The sequence below is a fragment of the Phragmites australis genome, chromosome 7, assembly GCF_958298935.1.
Source record: "Phragmites australis chromosome 7, lpPhrAust1.1, whole genome shotgun sequence".
In the NCBI taxonomy this organism is placed as follows: domain Eukaryota; kingdom Viridiplantae; phylum Streptophyta; class Magnoliopsida; order Poales; family Poaceae; genus Phragmites; species Phragmites australis.
The window spans coordinates 577689-601747 of record NC_084927.1 but is presented as its reverse complement, the minus strand read 5'-3'; the positions used below and the strand labels follow the sequence as shown (position 1 = coordinate 601747).

Sequence of the window (24059 nt, the reverse complement as noted above, 5' to 3'; positions counted from 1 at the left end):
AGGGACCCCAATCCGTGGTTTGCTGCAAGAGACAACGGCCTGAGCCGAGAAAGGCAGGGACGCATGAAGCCCATTGACAGAACATCGGCCGTCACCTTCATCTCCCTGACAGGCTGCAAATCATTATCGATTCACCAGGGCTGCGGAAACACACCTTACAATTGGAGCACCGGAGAGCACGCTGGAGTTGACGCCATCGCCGGAGACAGATTGGAGGAAAGAAAAATCGACTCTGACGACACGCTTACAATAACATAGGATCACTTAGTACTTCGTTGCTCATATTATCTTTGTTCCAAAAAAATTCATACCGTACACTCATACTCTTTTCATTTTCTATTCAATGCTTCTCTTTTACTCTCCAAACATCAAAGACAGGTTTGCAGAATTGCCACTCAAAATATTGTCTTCTTGATTTTATTTCCTTTTATCATCTTAGCCCTTGTGAGAAAACTATTTCAATGTTATGTGACGTTTGGATGCATGATAGTTTGGGACACGGAAATGAGGCGAGTTGGTTGGGTCTAGAGAACGAGATGATAGCTCGATGGTATCGCTACTCGTTAGTAGGCTATTCATTCGGGTTCATTCCTCGGATCGGCACTTGGATGTCTCACCAGGGCATGCTGCGCGTGCGTGAGTATAAACTATAGGTTTTAGCTGGCGTATAGAGTGTGTGGGATGAGTATATACGTGAGTTAATAAGTATATATGTGAGTTAATATACTTTAAAAATAAGGCTAAAAAACAAAGTTGGTTGGGTCTGGAATTTTGGACTTGTATCTTTGACACTACGGAGCAATGTCACCGATGAACAGTGATTTGAGACTGGCTAAATAGTATCGTTACATTATTTACTGTAGCAAAATAATATAGCGATTTTACTATGTATATACTACTTTACTGTAGCAGATAATCTTGAGATCTACCAGTAGATTGAGGTTAATACCACTGTTACTGTTCATCGGTGACACGAGAGGATGCGAATCCGGAATAAAATCAGGGAACAGAAAAGGTACGTACGCAGAAAACAATTGTCTTGAGGAAGCTTGTGGCCACCATCTCGGGAGGATTGCTTCCCTCCACTGCTTTACCAGTCCGGCTGAGTGCGAGTAGTACGAGATAGCAAACGAAAAGAACAAGGGCACGATGCAATGCGCGTGGGGAACCCTCAAATCTCATTTCCAGGGTCCCCTAGAATCTCAACTGGCTGGACCGAGCCAGTGCTCCATCGTCCTCCCCTCCCCTCCCCTGTCCAGGCCTCCTCTCCGCCCAACTTACGGTTCGTTGGTAAGAATCCCTAACTCCCCCCCCCCCCCCCCCGTTTTCTAAGACTTATTTGTTCTGGGACTGGGAGATAGATCTCTTTGCCTGCTTCTACGATCAATCAAATCCAAAATTTTCTAAAAAGAATTTTTATTTTTGTTTTGGGCGTTCGACTAAGGTAAACACCCATGCCCAACGCCGCCCCTGCGCAGAAGTAGATTGCAATCATCATGCGCTAATTCTGTGTACATCAATCTTTCTTTAGAATAATTCGCCTTCTTGTTAAAAAGAAATATCTTTTGTTTATTCATGTTTTGCTTTGCATCTGTCTCCATGCAGAAGTATAATGTCTGCCAGGTCACAAGTACAGAGCTGACTGATGCCATATGGAAAACCTTCTTCCAAGGCGAGCTCTCCTTCACACGTTGAGCCAAAGGGGGTGAAGCCATGGCCCTCATCGTAGCTGCAACTGGAGGAACCCTCCTTGTCGAAAAGCTCTCCAATTTAGCTCCCATGTAATCACCTATGTTCTTTTCCCTCCTACCCTTTTGCTAACCATCCCTCTCCTTTTATTATTGCCAATCACTGCCATACTATTGCGTAGTGAGCAATCTATGCTTGTGCTACGGTTAATATTCTGATTAAATAATGAATCCGTGTACCCTAGTTCAATGATTGAATAACAGGGAATAGTTTTAAGTGCAGATAAAGGAATACTTGTTCATTCCGGTAGTTTGATCAAGACCATGGCAGTAGCGCGGTACCACTTTTGAAGCTTTACTCATACGATTTTACTTATTACCTTTTTAGTCCTTGCCTAACCCTCTAACATCTAAACCCGCCAAACTGATCTGCCTAAGGAACGAATATTTCTTCTCTGTGGACTGAGGAGAAAGGGGGCAAGGATTCGTCATGGGGAGGCAGGCAAGGGGAAAAGCAATTTGTAGATTGTGGAATAGATTAAAATCGCACTGGAAGTGTTTCTGCCTCAAAATGCCTGAAAACAGATTTATTTGTGGCCCATATTTGTTGCTAAACTGAGATTTCCCATGATGACCACTGATATTTCTCACCAGTCATGTGAAAACGGAGCCAGGGAGCCCGCATGGACGGTGCTGATATGGAGAACGGCTTGCTAGCGACCGCAGACAATGTGGAGGATGCCACGGCTTGGGTTCACAGGGATTCGTCCCTAAATCACCCAATTTTCTTTTGCAACAACACGCCCCCTATTCTCCTCCACCTCGTTGGCTTCTCGAAGACAAATAACACCCTCCTAGTGCAGCCTAGGGTGAGCTAGGGTTCGTGGCTAGCCAGGGGACAGATGCGGCGTGGAATACAAAATCTTGCAATCATACAAAATACATTGCGATCATTGTCAACATAGAAAGCCTTGTAAATGGGCCACTATTTACTGATCATCGCTTACACTTTGTGCCCATTTCTGTATCAAATTGGACCAGTCCTGCTTATTGAACACGGCATTACAACTTTTCCAGTCCACAAGACGGCAGCATTAGTAACATTCTTGACAGTTTATTACGGGCAGCAACAGGTTAAAGGTTATGTCACAATTTACTAAACTCAAAAAAGTCCAGAAAAGAACCAAGGGATTAATTGTTTTCAATGCACCTAATCTTAGAACAACCACACTGTGTTTTTGATGCGCATTAGTTATACTTCTAATGATGTGTCTCAATACCATCACAAGTTACCAGCTGGCTGAGCCTATTTAATTGCTGAGAAATTGGCATCACGTGTCCTTTTCTTTAGCGGTAGTTGAGAGACATTTGATTCACTAACAATTGCTTATCTTTAGATAGGAAAGACTGGATCTAGTTGAGAGACATTTGATCAAGTCCTGTTCTTTGTCGAGCATCTACAGCTCATAATCGCTTATCTTTGAGAAATGCAACACGCACATCCATGAGCGATTTGCATATGTAAGTGTATGGAGATGCCTAGATCCTAGTAAACGATCCAAGATGCTGACAGGTCGTCCTAGCTTACAAGGAGTAGCATCTGAATTTCCAACTCACCATCTGCCCCATCTTTCCAATTAATTTGCTTGAATAAATAATTGACAGCTCTATTTCAGGAGAGTTTGACTTTATTTGCAATTCATGGCCTTATACAGCCAAGACATAACTCTTTCTCCATTTCGTTCTAGCTAGCTGCACATGCACATCAACAGATCAACTGATAGGAGGAGATACCAAACATTATGTAACATGTCTTGAAGTCTGAAATTGGGAAGCACTAATTACAGGTGCATTTTTACAGTGATGTATAAAGCATTATTAGTTCAAAAGATTGTTATAATTTGATTTGCCTCTGTTGCGAAATGAAAATGCAGGAGCTGCATCTGAACGAGATAGCGCCTTTTATCTAGTATGTTTAATACATGCTTAATCTTTCATTAGGTACCTTGGTTCTTTTTCCAACTGGGAAGCTAATCTCAAACTTGGGAGTTGATTATTTAACTATGTATTGACTGTTGCATCGAGAAGTACCAGTTAGATTAAGATGCCCCAAGCTAGTTCTCCCAACTCATTCCTCATGCACTGCGAACTATTGACATCCATTATAACTTGTCTTATGATCACTTATGTAAACCATCCTGTCACACATCCGATCTTTTGCATATTTTGTACGCACAGAACACATATCTACAGATCTAGTTGCTAATATTGTTGGGTTCTTTGACATGATACTGTAGACATTATGACGAGCGGAATAATGGAAGCTGGACGGCTAGTGCACCTGTGGAACAAATGGGGGATACAAATCCTGGTCCTTGTAAGCTTCATGTTGCAAGTATTCCTCCTCGTTGTCGGAGGGATCCGCCGGCGTAGCTCCTCCACCATGCTGAAGTTCTTCCTCTGGTCGGCATACCTGCTGGCTGACTCCACGGCGATATACACCCTGGGCCACCTATCCGTTGACAACAGGTCAGATGAGCACCAGCTGGTGGCATTCTGGGCGCCGTTCCTCCTGTTGCACCTCGGTGGCCCGGACAACATCACAGCATATGCGCTCGAAGACAACTCGCTCTGGCTGCGCCACCTGCAAACTCTCGCTGTGCAGGTCCTAGCAGCTGCTTATGTGATATACATGTACATCGCCAGCAGCGGGACCTTGCTTCTGCTGGCCTCCATCTCCATGTTTGTTGCCGGTCTTCTCAAGTATGGTGAGAGGATATGGGCACTCAAGTGTGGCAACATCAGCAGCATCCGCAGCAGCATCAGCATGTCAAAGTTCAAGGCTAACCCTTATCATTTATTGAGTATGGGTACTAGTGAAGAGGAAATCCTGCTTGGAGCCCACTCCCAATTCGATATCTGCAAAGGTGTCTTCGCTGATATTATAATGTCACCAAATCCCTCAGTTGTTTCACAATCTAAACCGCGTTCTGTAATATCTTACTTGGGGGAGGATCTATACAAGTTGGTCGAGATGGAGCTGTCTCTGATGTATGACTTCCTGTACACCAAGGCGGCGGTAATCCACACATGGTATGGCTTCTGCATTCATTTCATTTCGCTGCTTGGCACAGCCACCACGCTCCTGTTGTTTCAACTCACCATCAGCAGTCGAGGAAATGGGTACAGTGGAGTAGATGTGATTATCAGTTATGTTTTGCTGGTTGGGGCTTTGGTCCTGGAGGTCATATCAGTGTGCAGAGCTCTACTATCCACCTGGACATGTTCTTTATTGCACCGCAGGGGCAAGGGATGGGAGCGGCCTCTCCATTTTATCACTTCCCTTAGTCGGCGTGTCCATCCGGCAAGTAGGAGACTGTGGTCAGGCTCCATTGGGCAGTATAACTTGTTCCACCTGTGCACTCACAACAGGAACGAGATAGGAAGCAGACTGGCAATGAAATTGGGGCTCCAGGACTGGTGGAACATGATGCATTTCTCTGGCACTTTCTTACGCACCAACTCTTTGTCAATACAAGATCTCAAGAAATTGGTTTTGCAAGCGCTGCAAGACAAAGAGCAAGCGCTGCAATACAAAGATACCGATTTGAACTCAAGGGGCAGCTTTATACTGAAAAGTATGGAAGTCTACGTTGACTTTGCTCGCTGGAGTGTCAACATTGACTTTGATGAGAGCATCCTTGTTTGGCACATTGCAACCGAGGTGTACATCCGGAAATCCAAGGCCAAACATGCAAAGGAGCTTACTGAGGCTACCGAGGTGCTATCCAATTACATGATGTTCCTGCTGGTGGTAAAACCCTACATGCTGCCTGGCGCTGCACGCCACAATGTACATCTCGCCTCCTGCGAACAAATAGAAGGACAATGTCGTATGTGCTTTGGTGATAAGGACAACCCAGTGGTGGCATCTCCCGTAAGCTGGAACCCGTACTGTATGCTTAAGGAATTGTTCCACCACGATGGCCCCAATCCCTCCAGGATCCCACAGAGGGAGAAGCTTGCGGAGATGGTGTGGAGTTTCTCTCAATTTGCACTGGTATGTTCTGAGCGGGGCCTCAAATTCATTCATATTGTTTGAAAATTTGTTTCTTTATTCTTGGAACAATGGCTTAAGCTCTGCCTCATTTCCCTGTTTGCAATTTCAATTTGCAGGAATATACCTCCCATGACAATTAAACTGAACACATTTCGTTAGTAAATATGTTTGAAAATATAAAAGATCCTAAACAAGTTTCGTTTTCATAATTGCTGACTTTACTAACAGAACCAGCACATGCCTATAGTCAAAATTGCACCTAAAAAGCAGTTCCAATTTGATTTCTTTGAGCGAATTTTCATTTTGAATTTCGTAGTGCTCACATGCATTATGATACCAGCCACATATTCAAATGTGCACTACTTTACCTCCATGGAAGATTGGCATAGATAGTGCATGTCGACGCCTGATTAAATGTGCACTATTTTTACCTAATCGGCCTCCTTTGTCTCAGGGAACAGTAAGGGCACCACAACCACATGGGGCATCCATCCGTGACAATGCTAATATGTATGCAGTCTTGCTTGCCAATGAGCTTCTCAGCATAGAGTTGCGCTGGCATGAGCAGCATGACCCTTTGGAACTGATCTTAGGTGTGTGGGTGGAGATGCTGTTATATGCCGCGGAGCATTGCAGCCAAGAGTCCCATGCGAGGCAGCTCAGTAATGGCGGCGAGTTCATTACAGTCGTGTCGTTACTGGCACACCACTTCAAGTACTTCTCTAGGGTCTCCAGGGGCACTAAGTACCTTGGTGAAAATAACTCAATAAGTAAAAATAACTCCATAAGTGAAAATGGTGAAAACATGGTTTAGATGAATTTGCACCATTGTCACCTGAAATGGCCCCTCCGTCTAGGAAAAACTGAGGATTCACCACTTTAACGAAACCCACATAGTTATCTGTAAACAAACATAGTAAGTACTGGGATTCATAACAGAACCACATGCTGCAAGATTAACTTCCACTTTGCATTCAAAGATTTATTGCAAGGTGAGTCCAGCGTGCCTATACATGTGTGATATATTAGTTCAATGGTTGTGTATGCCTGACATGTGTGATATGTTTGCTAGTGTTGATCGCGCCCAAGCTGGTGGCGCAAGAAATGTGCAGCATGTATCAGGAGATTCAGGACCGGCCTTGCTTGATCCTATATTTTCTTTCGTTGGTGTAGCAGTGTGGCAAGCCGCCAATGTGATATCAGCAATTCCTGTATTTGCACATTGTTGTGTAACTGTAAGAAAATACACTGTATCCAACAGAGATTGTGGCTTCGCTGTTTCCTATTCATGTTACCATCCCTGTTCCTTGTGACGTGGATCTTTTTTAATTGCTGCAAGAACTAAGGAAATGTGCTGCTTTCTTCAGCATCACCGCACCAATTTAAAAATCGCACCTTGTGCTCAGAAGTTAGGAGTGTCCGATAAAACCGCTCGGTATTCGGCTAATGGGCCACGGTCCGCATTCAGAAGTTGAACAGTATTTAAATTTGAATTAAAATTTTTTAAATCGGATTTAAAAAATAAAAAATAATAATAACTAGAGACAATTCTAAAATATCTGTGAATTTTTTAACAAAAATATCATTTGCATTAGGAAATATGTGGTCAAACATTGAAAGTTTGAAAAAAAGTTGAAAAATATAGAAAAGATCGAAACAAGCTTAATGCACAGTGTAAATGGTCCATTTCGGCCCAGCTCGATGGGATAAAGGCAGGAGGTCCTTATCCTCTTCCCTTAGTCCCCTCGCGTCGGCCAACAGCAAAAATCACACGAACTCCGCGAGCCCAGCTAGATCCACCGTGGAGCTGAAGAAATGCGGTGGAGAAAGCGAAGAAGTCGGTCAGTACAAGACAGTTACCGACCGTATTGACGTGGTTCTCGCGATTTGCAGAGGGAGTCGTGAGCGCCTGACAACTGAGCGAATATCGACACAAGTCGAGCGGTAAGAGTCTAAATCCGAGCGATTTTTTTGCATAATGCGGTCGGTATGCGATCGTAGGAGCTCGTCAAGGCGGTTAATTATCGATTCGGTGAAACCGAACGATTTAGTGCTCGATGCGGTCAGTTTTAGCTCTTGTGCGCTCGGTTAGCAATATGACAACACATGTTTATTATTTTAACAAGCATGGACGTAATTAATTTAGCTTGAAGGTTCTTTTAAAATAGATCCATATATTTTGTTCACATAGTATATTCAGTAGGATAACCATTGAGCTTTCTTCTTTCAACAGAGGCAATACAAATTGGATAGTGTCGGTTAGGGTTCGTTTTTAGGTTGTTAGGGTTGGTTAGTGCCCGATAGCGTTGGTTAGCGCCTTGTACTTGATTTTGTTCAATGTTTACTCATTGTTGGAATTTGTGGAGTGCTAATAGGATGATATATGTTATTTTGCAGTAATCGATGGCGGATAGAGATATGGTGTAACAGCACGGGGACAACTTGTGCTCGGAGTTTAGGTGCAATTACTGCCATAAGGAAAAGAAAGGTGATGATGCCACAAGGTTGAAAGAACATTTGGCAGAGCGTGGATAAAATGTTATAAGTTGCAATAGGGTGTCTCCAGATATGTGTGATTACTTCAAGCGTAAGCTTGATAGGACAAGGGAGAAGAGGAAGGAAAGATCTGAGGAGAGGAGACGGAAGAGGAACATGTGCATTGTGTCATGGCTTAGTCTAGGGAGGAGGAAGAGTTTAGGAGGAGGGCAGGTGATTCCTACGAACATGGAGGTGGTAGTGGAAGTGCCAGAGGAAGCAATATTTTGAAGAGGATGCTTAGGAGGGCATCTTCAACTAGTGAGGCACCAAATGTCAGGGATTATAATGTTGCTGCAACAAAAGCTTCTGTGCAGCAGAGGATTAACACCAGGCCATGGAGTGCGAAGGGAAAGAATGCAAAGATAGCTATTGGTTTGGTATGGTCCAAATTTTTTCACACTTCAAGTATTCCTGGTAGAAGGGTGGACGACACATTCTTTGTTGCTGCAGTGAGAGAAACATAGAAATAGGGTGAGTGATAAAGCTTGTAATGAATTTTATTGTTGTCATATTTCTTTCTTTTTTACTTATGACCATCTGTTCTATAACAGGAGAGGTTGTCTCATCTCCAACTGGCTGGGATATAGATGGTAAGTACCTGGACAAGAACGAGAGAGATTGGAAGAAGATTTTTGATAAGTGAAAGCTAGAATGGCCAGAGTATGGTGTGATCATCATGTGTGATTCTTGGATTGGACCGACGCATATGAGTATTATTAATTTCCTTTTATATTGCAATGGCCGCATGTTTTTTCACAAGTCCATAGATGCGACTAGCTACAACTAAGATGCCAAGTATTTAAACAAGGTACATTGTTTTGCTGAGTTGGTAACTTAGTATTGCAATTGTTGCATATTTATTTGATTGATTCATTTATACAGGAGATAATATCAGTGGTGAATGATGTGGGGGTACAAAATATTGTGCAGATCATGACCGATAACGGGTCTAACTATAAGAAGGCCTGTTAGGTTCTTAAAAGGGAGTATCCCACTATCGTGTGGTAGCCTTGTGTGGCACATACGATAAATTTAATGTTGAAATTAATTGGTGAATTTAGAGACCATAGCATTGTCATTAAAAGTGCAAGGTCTATATCGCGATGGCTTTACAATCATTAAAAGCTTCATGAAATGATGAAGACCGCGATTGATGGAGAGTTAGTGAAGTGGAATGCAACAAGATTTGGCACAAAATATCTATTTCTTGGAAGCTTTATACGCCGAAGGGATAGGTGAAGCATCTAGGCCCCTAATTCAAGTTTTGTTAATTAATGATAATATATCTTTATGTATTAACATGTTTGAATGAGTTATGAAAATGTTAGTCACAAAGGTGTTGCGGAGCTAGAAGTTTCATGAGTGAAAAAGCATGAAGAAAGGCTAGCTCAAGGCAAAGGTATAAGTGTAGGGCATTTTTCTTTTACTGGTCTACGGAGATTAGAGAAGAAAAATTGACTGGATTAATAGGATAAGTGCCGTACTATTAAGAGGGGTTGAAGTGATTTCTTTTAGTTTCTATGGTACCAAATTGCTCAAACTTACATATCATTTACAGTTAAATTTTATAGTTTGAGAAAAACCATCGAAAAGACTGCTCTTTTGAGCTCACTGCGTGTTGGCGGTCTGACTGTTGTATAACATCCAGTGCAGTCTTGCCTTTATGAGAGTGGCGGTTTGATCGTCCTTCTGGGCGGTCGGACCGCTGTATAAAGAACCATAAAATCTTGAGCAAAACTTAGTCTCAGTCTGACCGTGGGCCCTGCTGGTCTGATCGAGAATCACACAGAGAGTTTTTACTCTAGTGGTCTGACCGCAGGGTTCGTCGGTCTGACCGCCCAGAGTGTTCCGATCTGACCGAAAATAAATGGCGGTCTGACCGCCAGGATGTGTCAGAATTTATTTCGATCGTTACTGTAACTGTTGTACGGTAGCGGTCTGACGGCCACTTGCGCAGAGTTGTCAGCTTGACAGTAACGGCTAGATTTAGTGAATGTGGGTATAAATATGGGGTTGGCTGGCTCATTGATGGCACATCTTGACTCTAGCACATAAATACAACTCTTTGAGCTCTAGCCCTCCACTCTCCCTCTTCATTAGCTCGCGATTGCATCTTTGAGAGGTTGAGAGTAATTAGTGCATAATTTTCAAAGGTTTGAGCAATTTGGCACTTGTGATCCTTCAAGCAAGCATCGTCAACTTATTACTCTTGGAGGTTGCCGCCTCCTAGACGGCTTGGAGGTTACAGCACCGACGAGGCTTTCAAGAAAGATTGTGAAGGTGCCACGGTGGTAATTGTGAGAGGTTGAGCACGCCTTGCCAGAGTGGTAAAATGCTTCCCTAGTGAAATCGAGGTTGTGAGTAGTTCTTGTTCATTGCCGGCTTAAGGTCAAGTTGCTCGGATGAGGTCTTTCTCGTATGAGAATTGAATACTTGATAGAGAAGCGGTTTGAAGCTTGAACTCACCTCAACGTGGATTAGAGGTGATTGACAAATCACCGAGACCACGGGAAAAAAAAATCTCTTGTGTCATCTTTGAGCAAGTTATCTTATCATTTACTTTTAAGCAATTTACTTCAAATAATTTATCTTCCTAGATTATAAATTATTACATGTCACTCTAGGTTTGCAAACCTCAACTTAGGTCTTAATTGTTCTTTTTATTGCTCTAGTGATCCCTAGTTTATCTTTGGATGTTTTCTTAATCGCTTAGCAATTACTTTTTAAAACTACCTATTCACCCCCCTCTAGTCGGTATCCTTGATCCTACAATAGGTTTATGCAATGGATGGTATCTAGTGAGATGCATCAGTCTTGCTATATTGTTTCTAACATTGGGAGGTATGCACATTCTTGCCTATCCAGCTTAACATGGTGGGACAACCTTAAAATGGTTGTCAAATCCATTCAGCCGTTGTATACTTTCCTCTGATTTGCTGATCAAGACAAGATGCTGACATTGAGTGAGGTGCTCCAGAGATACAACATTGTTAAGCAGGAGTTTGATTCCTTGTACCACAATGATAGGGACCTACGTGATAGTTGTCGATCGCACAATGTATGATCTAACGTATGGGACTTACGTGAATGTCGGTGATATACTCTTGCCACTTGCATTATTATAGTACTAATGTTTATTGTACTAATGCTTTGATCATCAACTTGCAGCAGCTGCATTGCATCCCTGCACACACTACGTGTATGGCATGGGTTCAACCTTGTTCGAAGATCTCTGGGAGGCATTCGAGGGGATGACCGATATTAATACTATTGCGGAAGCACTTGATTAGGTTAAAATATATCAGGCAAAGTCTCGATCATTCACTGGTTAGTTCGCTTCACAGACGGCATGTGACAGTAAGACTCAACTTGGTACTATTACATTGATATATCTAACTGTTACATCACTTTTTCTACGTTTCTAAACGTTACATATCTTTATTTACTTGCAGCACTCTGGTGATCTATGTTCAGTTCGTCTACACCTACACTAACGATGCTTGCCAGACGTCTAATGTCCCAGTGCGCTTCATCTAGTGGGTGTGAGAGGAACTGGAGTGTGGATGGAAATATACCAGTATAAAGTAAGCTTATGTGGCATGCGATTGTGTTTCTAGCTGTTGTACGGATAATTTGATATATTTGTTAACTAGAGGTGCTAATTATGTAATGTTTGAATATATTCGATGAAACAATTATATGGTCATGCTCATATTATTATTAATATCTATTTGTGTCCTTAGAAATATCCAAAATATAGTAAATGTCATGCCAAAATTTTTCCTAATTTTTTACAAATTTTCCCCTATGTATGATATATGCATGGTGTAGATAGTATGATTAAACAAAACATAGAAAATCTCATGCCATATTTATTTCTATTTTTTTTTTGACTTTTTCTGTTTTTTTTCCCTTGAACTTCACTAAAATTTGACCGGTTTTCTACAAAATTATTTGAAATGTGACCAATTTAGTCAATGCAATCAATTCAGAAAAAGCGGTTAATTCAGTCGGTTTTCGAACAAATTTGATCAATTTTTAGTTCAAATCGAGCGGTTACCAAATGTCGAATCGACCGAATTTTTCCACCAAATTATAGATTTGACCGAGTAAATTTTGAAGGAATCCTCACTAAATTTTAAGTGAATTTTTGATATTCTTGAAATTTGGAAATTCACTGGGTAGCAAATTCCAGTGATGGATCGAATTTTCGAACCCTGTGTCTGATATGTTGTGTCAGGTAAACTTTTAGCACTTTAACATGTGAAAATAGACTTTACATCAAGTTCGATCTTCTTCTCATATTCATGCTAATATGCTGTACTAAAGCCGCTGAGATCTGTATGCAAGATATTTGTTACTCTTCCTGATTGTAAATATAGGTCATTTTAGCCTTATCAACTATTCTCTAAATATAAATTATTCTCGAATTTCTATGCACCTTTTTCTATTTTATTCCTTTCTTATCCTTGTTTAATAAATGATATCACTCTCATAAATAAATGCGTTATCTTTTCCAATGCAGAATAAATAAAAAGGCAACAAGGTCATTTGATCTATTTTCTTAATCTCTGTGCACAAGTCTAAAACGACGTACATTTACAATGAGAGGGAGTATTTGGGTAGCTGCTTTTGTCGCCTTTTAAGCAGCTTGTTAAGCAAAGAATATCTGGCTTTTTTATGGTAAGTATCCACTACCAAGTATAGTTGTTTTGCTCTACAGGGATCACGCACGCCTTTGTCTAAATACTGCCTTTGTTATAAGTTACTACTCCCTCCTTTACAAATAGTAGATGTATTTTTAGAAAAGTTAAATTTAATATTCTTTAACTAATATTTAATTAAATTATAATAAAACTTATACAACTAGATTCACAAATTAAAATGATTTCATATTATATATATTTTATAGCTCTAAATGATATATTTTGTAAGAAAATTTTAATTAAAACTAACTTTGAAGATAAAAAAATGCAAATACTATTTCTAAATGGATGGAGTAGTATCAACTACCAAGTATAGTTGTTTTGTTCTACAGGGATCACGCACGCCTTTGTCTAAATACTGCCTTTGTTATAAGCTACTACTCCCTCCTTTACAAATACAAATAGTAGATGTATTTTTAGAAAAATTAAATTTAATATTCTTTAACTAATATTTAATTAAATTATAATAAAACTTATACAACTAGATTCACAAATTAAAATGATTTCACATTATATATGTTTATAGCTCTAAATGATATATTTTGTAGAATTTTTTTAATTAAAACTAACTTTGAAAATAAAAAAATATAAATACTATTTCTAAATGGATGGAGTAATATACTAGTAGTGCTTCTAGAGGAATGGAGCACCAAAGCAAATCAGAGAGAGAGAGGGGGGGAGGCTGCTGGTAGGATCGGAAGGTCTGACTTGACTGGATTACATGAGTGAGGAGAGCTGCTCCTGGACTGCATGGTTACTGCACAGCCATCGTCGTCGTCTTGGTTGGTTGGCTGGCGTGCTGGCTGGCGTCATTCCTTCCTTTTCCCCCCCGCCCACCTCCCATAAACCCACCCCATTCTTCTCTTCCTCCACAAGTCTGCTTCCTCGATTCCATCGAGATAGCAATCATGGGCGGCTCGAATTCCACGGGGAGGGGCAAGGGTCCATCCCCGCGCGCGATGCCGCCGGTGGAGGAGGTGGACATCTCCGCCGTGCGCTACAGGTCGCCCACGATGCAGGCTCCGCACCTCACCGGCTTCTCCCTCAGGGTCTTCCTCTGGCTCATGGAGGCCCCCCTGCTGGGCCCACTCGTCACCTCCCTCCTCAAGTCCCAGAACAACATGCAGCAGGTGTTCGTCGTCTCCTCCTCCCCGGTTCTTGGCTGCTGTCCCCCATTCCCATTCCCAAATCCTAATCCTTCTTCTTTCTCTCTGCGTGCCTGTGCAGATGCTGCAGCAGACGCTCATCCCCGAGCGCCCCATGTACTACCCGGAGTACCCGCCGCAGGGTACGCCTCAACCTTCTTCTCATTCTGAATTATGATTCATTGATTGATTCTTCATCAAACAAGCAACTAGAAAAAGGAAAACAAAATTACTGGTTGACTTATCCTTCTTCCAACATGAGCAACTTGCACATAACTAGTACTACCTTTAAAAAAAAAAAAAAACATAAGCAGGCAGATCTTCTACTTCTCTTCATTCTCATCTCATTCGGGCCTTGAGAGGTTTATAAATTTAGAACAGCACTACTAGCACGAAACATGCTGCAAAACCATAACTTTTTCCTGTTAGAGTAAAGCACATTATTGTGCTCAATTCAGCCACTAGGATGTTGCAACGGACGTCTAATTTGCACCCCAGTTTCTGGGTATTCTATGCCTACAACTATGTTATCTTGCTCATGATGTCTTGTCAATTTCTGCTCTTGTTCCTCCCAATTCTTCAGACCCGGAGCTGGGAGTTGTGCTTGTGGGGGAAGATAGGGACCCAGTGGACAGAGTTCACCAGGCACTGCAGTGCCTCCCACCGTATGACCCTTCAGCGCGTTGGATGACTGAGGAGAAGCCCCCTTTTCTCTACTGGAAGATCCGTGACTTTGCGCATGCGTACCGGTCCGCTATCACAACTCCGTCAGCTGTAAGTAGCTCACTGGACAGACTGTTGCTTGCTTCCTTTCACGCCCTCCTGCATCTTATTTGGTGTTTTAACTCTGATACATGCGTAGGTTGCCGAGCATGTCATTGCAGGTGTCGAAGAGTGGAACAACAAGAAGCCTCCAATGCCAATGCTGATCCATTTCAATGCAGATGATCTGAGGAAGCAAGCTGAGGCTTCCACGAGGAGATTTGAGCAAGGTTTGCCCCGACTTGGCTACTTGGGTTCTTCTCTATTAATATTTGACCAGTTCATGATTGCCAAAATCCTCTTTTTGTTGAATTGAAGTGGCTTCACGTAAATACTCTATTCCTCTCTATCCAAATTCATGACGTGCACTGCTTCTTGTGCCCAGGAAACCCAATTTCCATTTTAGATGGGATCTTTGTCGCCATCAAGGATGACATTGACTGCTTCCCATATCCATCCAAGGGTAAGTTTTACTTGACTGCACCTGCCATTTCTTGCTCTGTTGCTGTTTGAGAAGCACATTCCACATTATGTTTTTCTTTGGATGTCAGGTGCTACAACATTTTTTGACCAAATCCGCACCGTGGAGAAAGACGCAGTGTGTGTTGCTCGGTTGCGGAAATGTGGTGTCATCTTTATTGGGAAAGCGAATATGCATGAGCTAGGTCTTGGGGTAACCGGAAACAATCCAAATTATGGGTATGATTATTAATTGCACAGCTGCTCATTCTGTTCAAAATGCTTACGCCTTACGTAGTTGCTTTTCTATTTGAACCCAAATTGTATATGGATTCATCACATAATCTTTATCCAGCTTATTGTTCTTCTATTTGTGATGTTTGTCACTTTATCTTCACTTTTCCTTGACCTTTCTTGCAGGACAGCAAGAAATCCACATTCAATTGATAGATATACTGGTGGTTCTTCATCTGGTCCTGCTGCATTAGTCTCATCAGGGTTATGCTCGGTAGCGATTGGAACAGATGGTGGAGGTTTGTACATATAAAGCCATGAGGTTCATTGGTACTATATTTTTGTCGGTACTAGTCTCTCATTAATACCCCTTTTTTCTGGTAACAGGTTCAGTTAGAATTCCATCGTCACTCTGTGGTATTGTTGGTTTCAAGACAACATATGGCCGAACAGATATGACTGGGTAATAAAGAGAAGTTCCAATTCATTGGATACTTACCATGGCTGTTCTTTTCTTCATCATAATTCATTTGGATCATACTACCATTCAAAATCTTGTAAATAAGCTGCTCTTGTCACAAGTTAATGTCCACTGTGTTCCAAAACTGCTTATGCCTTTATTTGTCATGGACTCATGATATTGCCCAACATTCAACTAGGTCGGACTACTTAGTTGCTACTAGCAGTTATCTTGCACTGGATCTGATTAGATAGTATTTCAAACTCCATTCATTTGCTAGTTATATAATTAGACATCTTGTTTGCAGGGTGCTTTGTGACTCTGGGACTGTTGAAGTTGCTTCTCCTCTTGCAGCCTCAGTCGAGGACGCAATGCTAGTGTAAGCAGTTTGGTTTGCTGTATGATACCATGATATCTTTTGCATAAGTTCATTAAGGACAGCTATCTTTTGGTAAAATTGGAAATTTGTCAACGCTCTTTTTCGCTTTCAGGATATAAAATATCCTTAGGTTTGACTATCTTGTTGACAACAGAGTATTTGTAAACTTTACTGTATGGCATTTCAGGTACTCTGCAATAGCAGGCTCTAGACCCTTGGAGAAGCTTAACCTTAGACCAGTAAGATGTTATGTTCTAGTTCTTCCTGCCTGCTAAATACCAGGGATGCTGAAAATTCTTTCATGTCACTTATATGCCGTTGCACTGTACTAGTCAGTCTCAGCCAGTTTTCTTTGAAAAGATGGCAGAACAGAACTTTCTTGTTTTCCAAAACTTAAATTTAAACCCCACAGTGTGGCAATCATACTACAGGGAGCTGTTATACTTGTACCTTCTCCATTGTTCCCCAGTAATACAGGATAACTTAAAATTTGATGTTGACTTTAATCCGTTCCATCAAGCTCACAGCTTCTTTCCATTTTTTCTCTATAGTCACAGCTTTGTGTTCCAAATTTGGTGTCTCCCGACAGCAGCAATATCCTGGGATCAGTGAAAATAGGAAAATATACAGAGGTACATTTTTTTCACATTAAACATTATTTTGGTATGTATATATCTGTTCTTAAATGAAATTCGTTTTTGTAGTGGTTTCATGATGTTTCTGATTGTGAGATCTCAAATACATGTGAGGATGCACTTAACCTTCTTTGCAGCACCTTCGGATGTCAAGTAAGCCCATTTCTATCCCAACATACCTTAGACGATAAGAATACATGAATCTACTAGTCTAATTATCAATTTATATTTACATATAGATACAGCAGTTCCAGTAGGTCATGCACCTTAAGATGAACAATCTCTTTTTTGAATGGAAGCATCTGTTTTCTGATGTGGCTTTCCATGTATACAAATATGTTATGTGTATATCAATAAATGCCATCCTACTTCAGTTAGTGATTATCACAAAGTGTAAATTGAAAAATGTCATTGTTTATTTGTTTACAATTCTTGTAAGACATAACTGATTATTGCGCTGATGATGTGGTATCTATTATACATGCATGTTCAACTCTTCTTTGAAATCTCAGCTAACAAGGGTTGATTTACTTCTTTCAAGATAGCAGATATAATATTACCAGAGCTTGAAGAGATGCGTACTGCCCATGTTGTCTCAATTGGCTCAGAATCATTCTGTGATCTGAATCCTCATTACAAAGCAGGGTACCTATCTGTTTGACAGATAACAGATTCTCAATGTTCTTCCCATGAATAGTTGTTAAAAACTTTCCTTCCAAGGAATAATTCTTGAAATTATTGGGCCCCAACATGCAGAAAACCTAAGTTGTTTGCTAGAATTTGCTCTCTGAATCACAAAATATTTCCTTTTCTGTACTATTGATCTTGCTCTCCTTATCTCTTCCAGAAGGCGGACTGAATTTACACTGGATACTCGAACAAGTCTGGCACTTTTTGGGTCATTCACTGCAACAGATTATGTTGCTTCTCAATGCATAAGGTGAACATGACCACACATATAGCTGATGAATTCATTGTGCTATTTTCCCTAATGTTGATTTACACAATTGAGTCAAAAGTCTAAACTGTAAAGCATATGTTGCTGACCTAACATGGAAACGAGTGAGGGTTGCAGGAACTTGAGTTTTCTTGTTACTTCATGCTGCTTTCTTCCTATATTGTGCTAAATATGTGCTTACTGTACCTGTTGATGGGTTTAATGTAGGAGAAGGATAATGTACTACCACATGGAAGCTTTCAAGAAGGTTGATTTCATAGCGACCCCTACAACTGGGTAATAGACGTCAAATTTCTTTATAATTTATCCTTGCATATTCATATAAAAGTATTATATTTCTAAAGTACTTCTCACAACAAATATAAAGGTAATGTTTTCTTGTGACTAATCTAAATAGTTTTGTATATATGTGGTCAAACTTGAGGAAGTTTGACAACTCATGTTCTTAAACGTCATATACTTCTGAACTGTTGGGTATAATCTAAGAGAGATCTCTAGAGCTATATGGAAGTAAAGCGTTGTGATATAGAAATGGTTAAAGTATTCGGTTTCCAACCTAAATGATGTTCATCATGCTTAACAACACCCCTGAATTGATCTTTGTCAATTCAAAGTTCAGAATAGGCACGAATAACTAACACAGTTAATCCGTAAGTATTTATGCATACTCCCTAGAATGATGATGCATGTGTAATTTTACTTGTTTATACCATATTCAAGAACGCTATGTATGCCTTCCCTCTTTTATGAAGTGCATTATCCTTTGCTGTAAGAACTAAGTAAATGTGCTGTTTTTCCAGCATTACTGCTCCAAAAATACCACCAAGCGCTCTGAAGTCAGGAGAGTCTGATTATGTTGTGTCAGGTAAATTGTGAGCAGGATATTGTCTTTTAGGCATCTTAATTAGTTCTTTAACTTGTGAAAATAACATCAAGTTTAATCTCTCTTTTTTTTTTTTTTACAATTCACACTTTATATGCCGGACAAAAGCTGCTGAAATCTGGATTTAAGATAGTTGTTCTGACACAGGTAGTGAGTGATGCTGTTTTACATTGAGAAGCAATATGGTATAAGAGGGGAAAAACATGGTTCCCCTATAGGGCTACAGTCATTTTATCTGTTTTTGCTTGCTCAATGAGACATTCAGTTTGAAGAAAGAAGAACTCGCAGGGGTTAATTTCGTTATGTAGAGGGAATCATGCTCATTATACTGGGACCTGGGTAGCTTTGTTCCTATCTGAAGTCCTAGAAAAATTAGTTATGCAATATGGAAGTAATACCACTAAGTTCATCAATATTACTTTTGAGCAGTTTATTAAACAAAGGATATATGCCCATTTTGATGCTTAGTATTAGTATGCTTGTTTGTGCTACAGATATCAAGTACCCATTTTCTAATACCACCCTTTATTGCAGCTTACCTGATGCGATTCGTCATAGCCGGGAACCTTCTTGGTTTGCCAGCAATTACTGTGCCTGTAAGTGGTGTCATAAACATGTAGCATCTTTCAGATGATAAATTTTGGATTGTTGATGCATAAATGTTCAGGCATAACATTGGCATTATTTCTGATAGACAATTTCTGTGGAAGTTTAAAAAGAATCTAGGACAAATTTGAGAGTAGTTCGTTGATAACTTGATATGCTACTGCTTCTGTTCTCAGGTTGGTCATGACAAGCAAGGCCTTCCTATAGGTTTGCAACTGATAGGTCGTCCATGGGGCGAGGCTAGCTTACTGAGGGTGGCTTCTGCGGTGGAGGTACTGTACATGTGAATCACAGAATTTTCATATTTAAGGGTTTTTTAGAGATGGAACTTTCCATATTTGGGGTTTCGGAGAATGTGCTCATGTTCGGTAAGTCTAGATTTATTTTGGTGCCGCATTATTTTTAACATGACTATCACGAGCACCATGAGTATCAAGTATGTTGTGTAATCTGTAGCACTGTTCTGGACTTCTGGTACTTACATCGAAATATATTTAATCTATTTACAAGGTGGAGAAGTATTCTCTTGTTCTGCCTATGGAGCTCTGGAAAATTAAACATCTGTCAATAATTTCCCTACTTGCAGGAGATTTGTCTGAAGAAACGGAACCGACCCTCTGCGTTTTATGACATTTTGAAGGCCTGAAATGTCATGGTACATAATTCTGCTGAGACATGGATGATGAAGGGTCGCTGATAGTGACTGAGAAGAGTGTTATCGTCTTACTCCATATAAGTTGTCTGTAATAATATTATAATCACTCCGATTGGGATGGCTCATGGCTGCAGACCATCCCTAGAACTATAATAATGGTAATGTAGCAAGAACTCAATTCTCCATAGCAACTTATTTTATAAGATTATCGTAGCTGCAACTGGAGGAGGAGGAACCATCCTTGTCAGATCACTACCATATTAGCTATTGCTAGCGAACAATCTATATATGCTTGTGCATAAGGTTAGTATTGTGGCTAAATAATGAATCTGTAAATGGGCCATAGAAGCCTTGCAAAATCAATACATTGCTCCATCTTTGTCAACATAATATAGGAGCCTTGTCAACATAGGGAGGAAGTTCCTCCTGCTGCACCTCGGTGACAACATCACAGGCAGCATATATGCAACACGTTCTGGTGAATGGCCTCGATCTCCAGCAAGCAGGAGAATGGTGGAGCAGGCTGTTCCACCACGAAGGCTCCAGGATACCACAGAGGGACAAGCTGTGGAGTTTGTATGGAGATACGGTGGGGTCTCAAGTTCATTCATATTGTTTGAATTTTCTTTTTTATTCCTGGAACAATGGCTCCAGCTCTGACTCATTTCACTGTCTGCTCCATGACAATTCATCTGAAATACGTTTTGTTACTAAAATTAATTATGGGTTATCACCCTTCCACTTATATAGAGCATGCTAATAGGTTAGCATGTTAGAAACCCACTAAAATTCTAATCCCTCACATATCGCTATACATATAGCCTATATATGAATCCAATCCAAATTTGTGTTCTAACCCGTTAAATATATGACCTATTAAGTTCAGATGTAATTGGTCACAACCTGAAAACCCTTTCTTATACATATGTACGGATTGTTGTTGGATGCTCGGGATGGTTTCTATCTTTTCGTTGTCGTTGGTGGCTGCCTGGCTGGCAAAGCGGCCTGGCAATGTGTAATTCATTTTTTACGTATCTAGCTGCTGCGTAAGCGTAAAAAAAATATAGGTTGCCGCTGCGTAACAGTATCTAGCTGCTGCCCAGATTTTGGAAAAAATGGACCATATGTCACCGTATTTGCTAAAAGAGATAATATATCGATGTATTTATAAATTTAATACTTGTCTTCGGTATCTCAAATTTTGGAAAACATGAGTCCGGGACATATTAGGCAATTGAGGTACGAATATAGGCAACAGTGCGATATCAGATGCTGAATATTTCCTATATGAGATGTTGAATATAGATAACAGTACCGTATTCGGCACCTGAGGTGCCGAATACGGCCTGCCTGCTTTCAGCGCACATGGCATTGTCTCTGCTTTCGACACCCGGTCAAATCGTGTCATGTCGCTATCACTTTTTGTCTCTCCACTCTTTGCTATAAAATGAGGGCAGCTGATGTGCATGCATGAGCTGCAGTGCGAGAGGAGAGCAGAAGCGCAAAGGAGGAGAGGAGAGGAGAAGCAGTAGCGCAGCGCGTGGAGAGGAGAGGAGAAGCAGCGAGGTGAGAAGTAGCAGCAGCACGAGGAGAGTAGAATCAGCCCAAGACGAGAAGAAGCAACAGCGCGAGATACAATAAGTACTTAAATTATGTTTTTAATTAGTATTTGTAGCAATAATAGTAATAGAGCGTTTAACCTGTTAATTACATTTGTTCAATTATTTGCTTAGTTTGATTATATGAATATGATTATTTGCTTAGTGTAATAGTAATTAGTGTGAATTTGTATAATAGTAATTAGTGTGTGTTGTGTAATAATAATTATTTGCTTAGGTTAGTAGATTGTATAATAGTAATTAGCGCGAAATTGATTAGTCAAAAAAACTTGGGACACATCAGCTCAGCTCACTCAGCACAAAGAAATCTATGAATAGGTTAATAGTGTAGTGTCAATTTATAATAAGATTGAATATTTACTCGATGTAACTTTCATGTTAATTTAAATAATATTTTAATTCAATATTGAATATTAATTATTTCATTTTTATTCAATAATGATGATTTAATTAGCATTGTTAATTACTTATATATTTAGCATGTGTAGCGCGCAAACATATAAGTAGTAATTTTATTAGATGTACCTTTATTTACCATATGTGGTATGACTTTTCATATTTATTATAGAGAACGTCCCGCGGTTTTGCACGGGATGCTCATAATAATTCAGAACTACCAGCACATATAAGTTTGGTTGAGGTATCTAATGACCTAGATGACCTGAAATCACATGTTATGAGCCTTTTGCCTATAAACCAGCAATCACATATTGCTATCCTGGAGGGTGTGTGGCCATAGGTTGTTCCAAACAGCTCGGTCGTTGTTCATACGTTGTTCGAGATGAGAAGAAACAACGCATAGGCTTTGTACTCGCGCAAGATATTGGAGGAGAACTTTGATATGGGGATATACGTAAATATAGTGCCACGACTGATGCATGGTGATGCAGTGAGTACCATGGAAGGATCAGGCCAGTAGGTAATGCATGAAGAGGATGAAGGGCATGTTAGGGAGGGCAGTTCCGGTAGAGATGGAGCTAGAGTGGACCATTCTGATGTAGATGCAAGATGCATGGATGATGAAGTCGGTGGTAGCGGGGATGAAGAAGATGTTAACAATGACGATCCGGTGCCGACGATCCAATACTTTCTTGGTGCTGTTTTGCTGGATTGTGCCGTCGATGAGTATAACACCTTATCTAACTGGAGATACCAGAATAGAGACATCTAAGTCGGGCAACAATTTCATAACAGGGGAAAGTCGTCCACTTTATTAGCAACTATGATGTAATGACAAGAAGGGAACACAAGTGCGCCCGATCTAACCCTACAGAGTATGAGGTTAGTTGTTTCAAATACCCGATTTGTCATTACTTCGTATGAGCATATAAGACGAAATGTGAGAACTATTTTGTGATCAGTAGACACACCCCACATACATGTAGCGAAGAGGCTATTAGGAATATGAGCCACACCATTGATGCGAGGTTCATAGTCCAACTCCTCATCACCCTTGTTGGCATGAACATTTGTTTGTCACCAAAATCCATTATGGAGGAGGTACAGACTAAGACGGGTATGCTGATCAATTACCACACCGCATGGCAAGCGAAGCAGAAGGCGTTGAAGATGTTATTTGGAAGCTTAGAGGAGTCTTACAACTATGCTCCGAGGCTATTGCAGAAGATTGCCATGACGAATCGAGGTACTCAATGACCGATGGCGAATGAACCGATCAAGCTAGAGGATGGGTCATACAACATCAATGGCCAATACCTCATTAGGTTATTCTGGTCCTTTGGATAATACATCGAAGCTTTCAGACATTGCAGGCCGGTTCTGTGCGTGGATACCACATTTCTGAGCGGCAAGTATCATGGTACCCTTATGACAGCGATGGCGGCGGATGCAAATAATCAGATCATTCGTCTCGGCTTTGCAATGGTTGAGAGTAAGAACAATGATAGCTGGCTGTGGTTCCTCACTTTGTTGAGGATACATGTCGTGGGCAACAGGGAACGAGTTTGCATCATCTCTGATCGCAAAAAGGGCCTTCTGCATGCGTTGGATGTGCTGCATGATAACACAAACTACTCCATTGTATGGCTTGATGTGGAGAGAAAGTGGTGCATGCACTTGGGAGTGAACCTGTACACAAGGTACCACAGCAAGTCTCTTGTAAAGAGATTCAAAGGTTTGTGTCTGCAAAACCAGCAGGCGAAGTTCAACGAGATATAAATAGAGTTAAATGAGACCATTCGTAAGATGATGATAGATCAACAAGAACAGGAGGACCATCTACGAACATAAATAGCTGGGGGATAAACTATCG

General features: G+C 40.7%; 2 protein-coding genes across 6 annotated transcripts; both read left to right on the top strand.

Annotated features, from left to right (window-relative positions):
• Positions 1-1029: 1029 nt before the first annotated feature.
• On the top strand, positions 1030-7049 carry LOC133923807 (uncharacterized). Of its 5 annotated transcripts, none has more exons than XM_062369073.1 (5): positions 1031-1290; positions 1606-1781; positions 3437-3535; positions 3986-5748; positions 6203-7049. In XM_062369073.1, exons 4-5 carry the CDS (start codon positions 3991-3993, stop codon positions 6560-6562), a joined length of 2118 nt encoding a protein of 705 aa, XP_062225057.1. In that variant the 5' UTR covers positions 1031-1290; positions 1606-1781; positions 3437-3535; positions 3986-3990; the 3' UTR covers positions 6563-7049. The 5 variants fall into 5 exon arrangements, 4 of the variants coding, with proteins under 4 accessions (XP_062225060.1, XP_062225057.1, XP_062225056.1 ...); XR_009910659.1 differs by lacking the exon at positions 3437-3535 and having other exon boundaries at positions 1032-1290; positions 6203-6740; positions 6821-7049; XM_062369076.1 differs by lacking the exons at positions 3437-3535; positions 6203-7049 and adding an exon at positions 5865-6196 and having other exon boundaries at positions 1030-1290.
• A 6715-nt stretch (positions 7050-13764) lies between these two features.
• On the top strand, positions 13765-20399 carry LOC133923806 (fatty acid amide hydrolase). The gene is made up of 19 exons (XM_062369071.1): positions 13765-14122; positions 14220-14280; positions 14721-14911; positions 15000-15129; positions 15285-15362; positions 15451-15598; positions 15779-15891; positions 15980-16055; positions 16360-16431; positions 16619-16670; positions 16983-17063; positions 17136-17219; positions 17608-17711; positions 17914-18006; positions 18232-18300; positions 18825-18889; positions 19442-19503; positions 19690-19785; positions 20100-20399. Exons 1-19 carry the CDS (start codon positions 13901-13903, stop codon positions 20157-20159), a joined length of 1857 nt encoding a protein of 618 aa, XP_062225055.1. The 5' UTR covers positions 13765-13900; the 3' UTR covers positions 20160-20399.
• Positions 20400-24059: the final 3660 nt, after the last annotated feature.

What these genes read in the sequence shown, in the direction of transcription:
- LOC133923807 (XM_062369073.1), top strand. Translation starts at nt 3,991, where the DNA reads ATGACGAGCGGAATAATGGAAGCTGGACGGCTAGTGCACCTGTGGAAC. An exon ending in GTTTCTCTCAATTTGCACTG is followed by an intron (nt 5,749 to 6,202) that starts GTATGTTCTGAG and finishes CCTTTGTCTCAG; the next exon opens with GGAACAGTAAGGGCACCACA.
- LOC133923806 (XM_062369071.1), top strand. Translation starts at nt 13,901, where the DNA reads ATGGGCGGCTCGAATTCCACGGGGAGGGGCAAGGGTCCATCCCCGCGC. An exon ending in AGAAGCTTAACCTTAGACCA is followed by an intron (nt 16,671 to 16,982) that starts GTAAGATGTTAT and finishes TTTTCTCTATAG; the next exon opens with TCACAGCTTTGTGTTCCAAA. An exon ending in GGGTGGCTTCTGCGGTGGAG is followed by an intron (nt 19,786 to 20,099) that starts GTACTGTACATG and finishes CCCTACTTGCAG; the next exon opens with GAGATTTGTCTGAAGAAACG.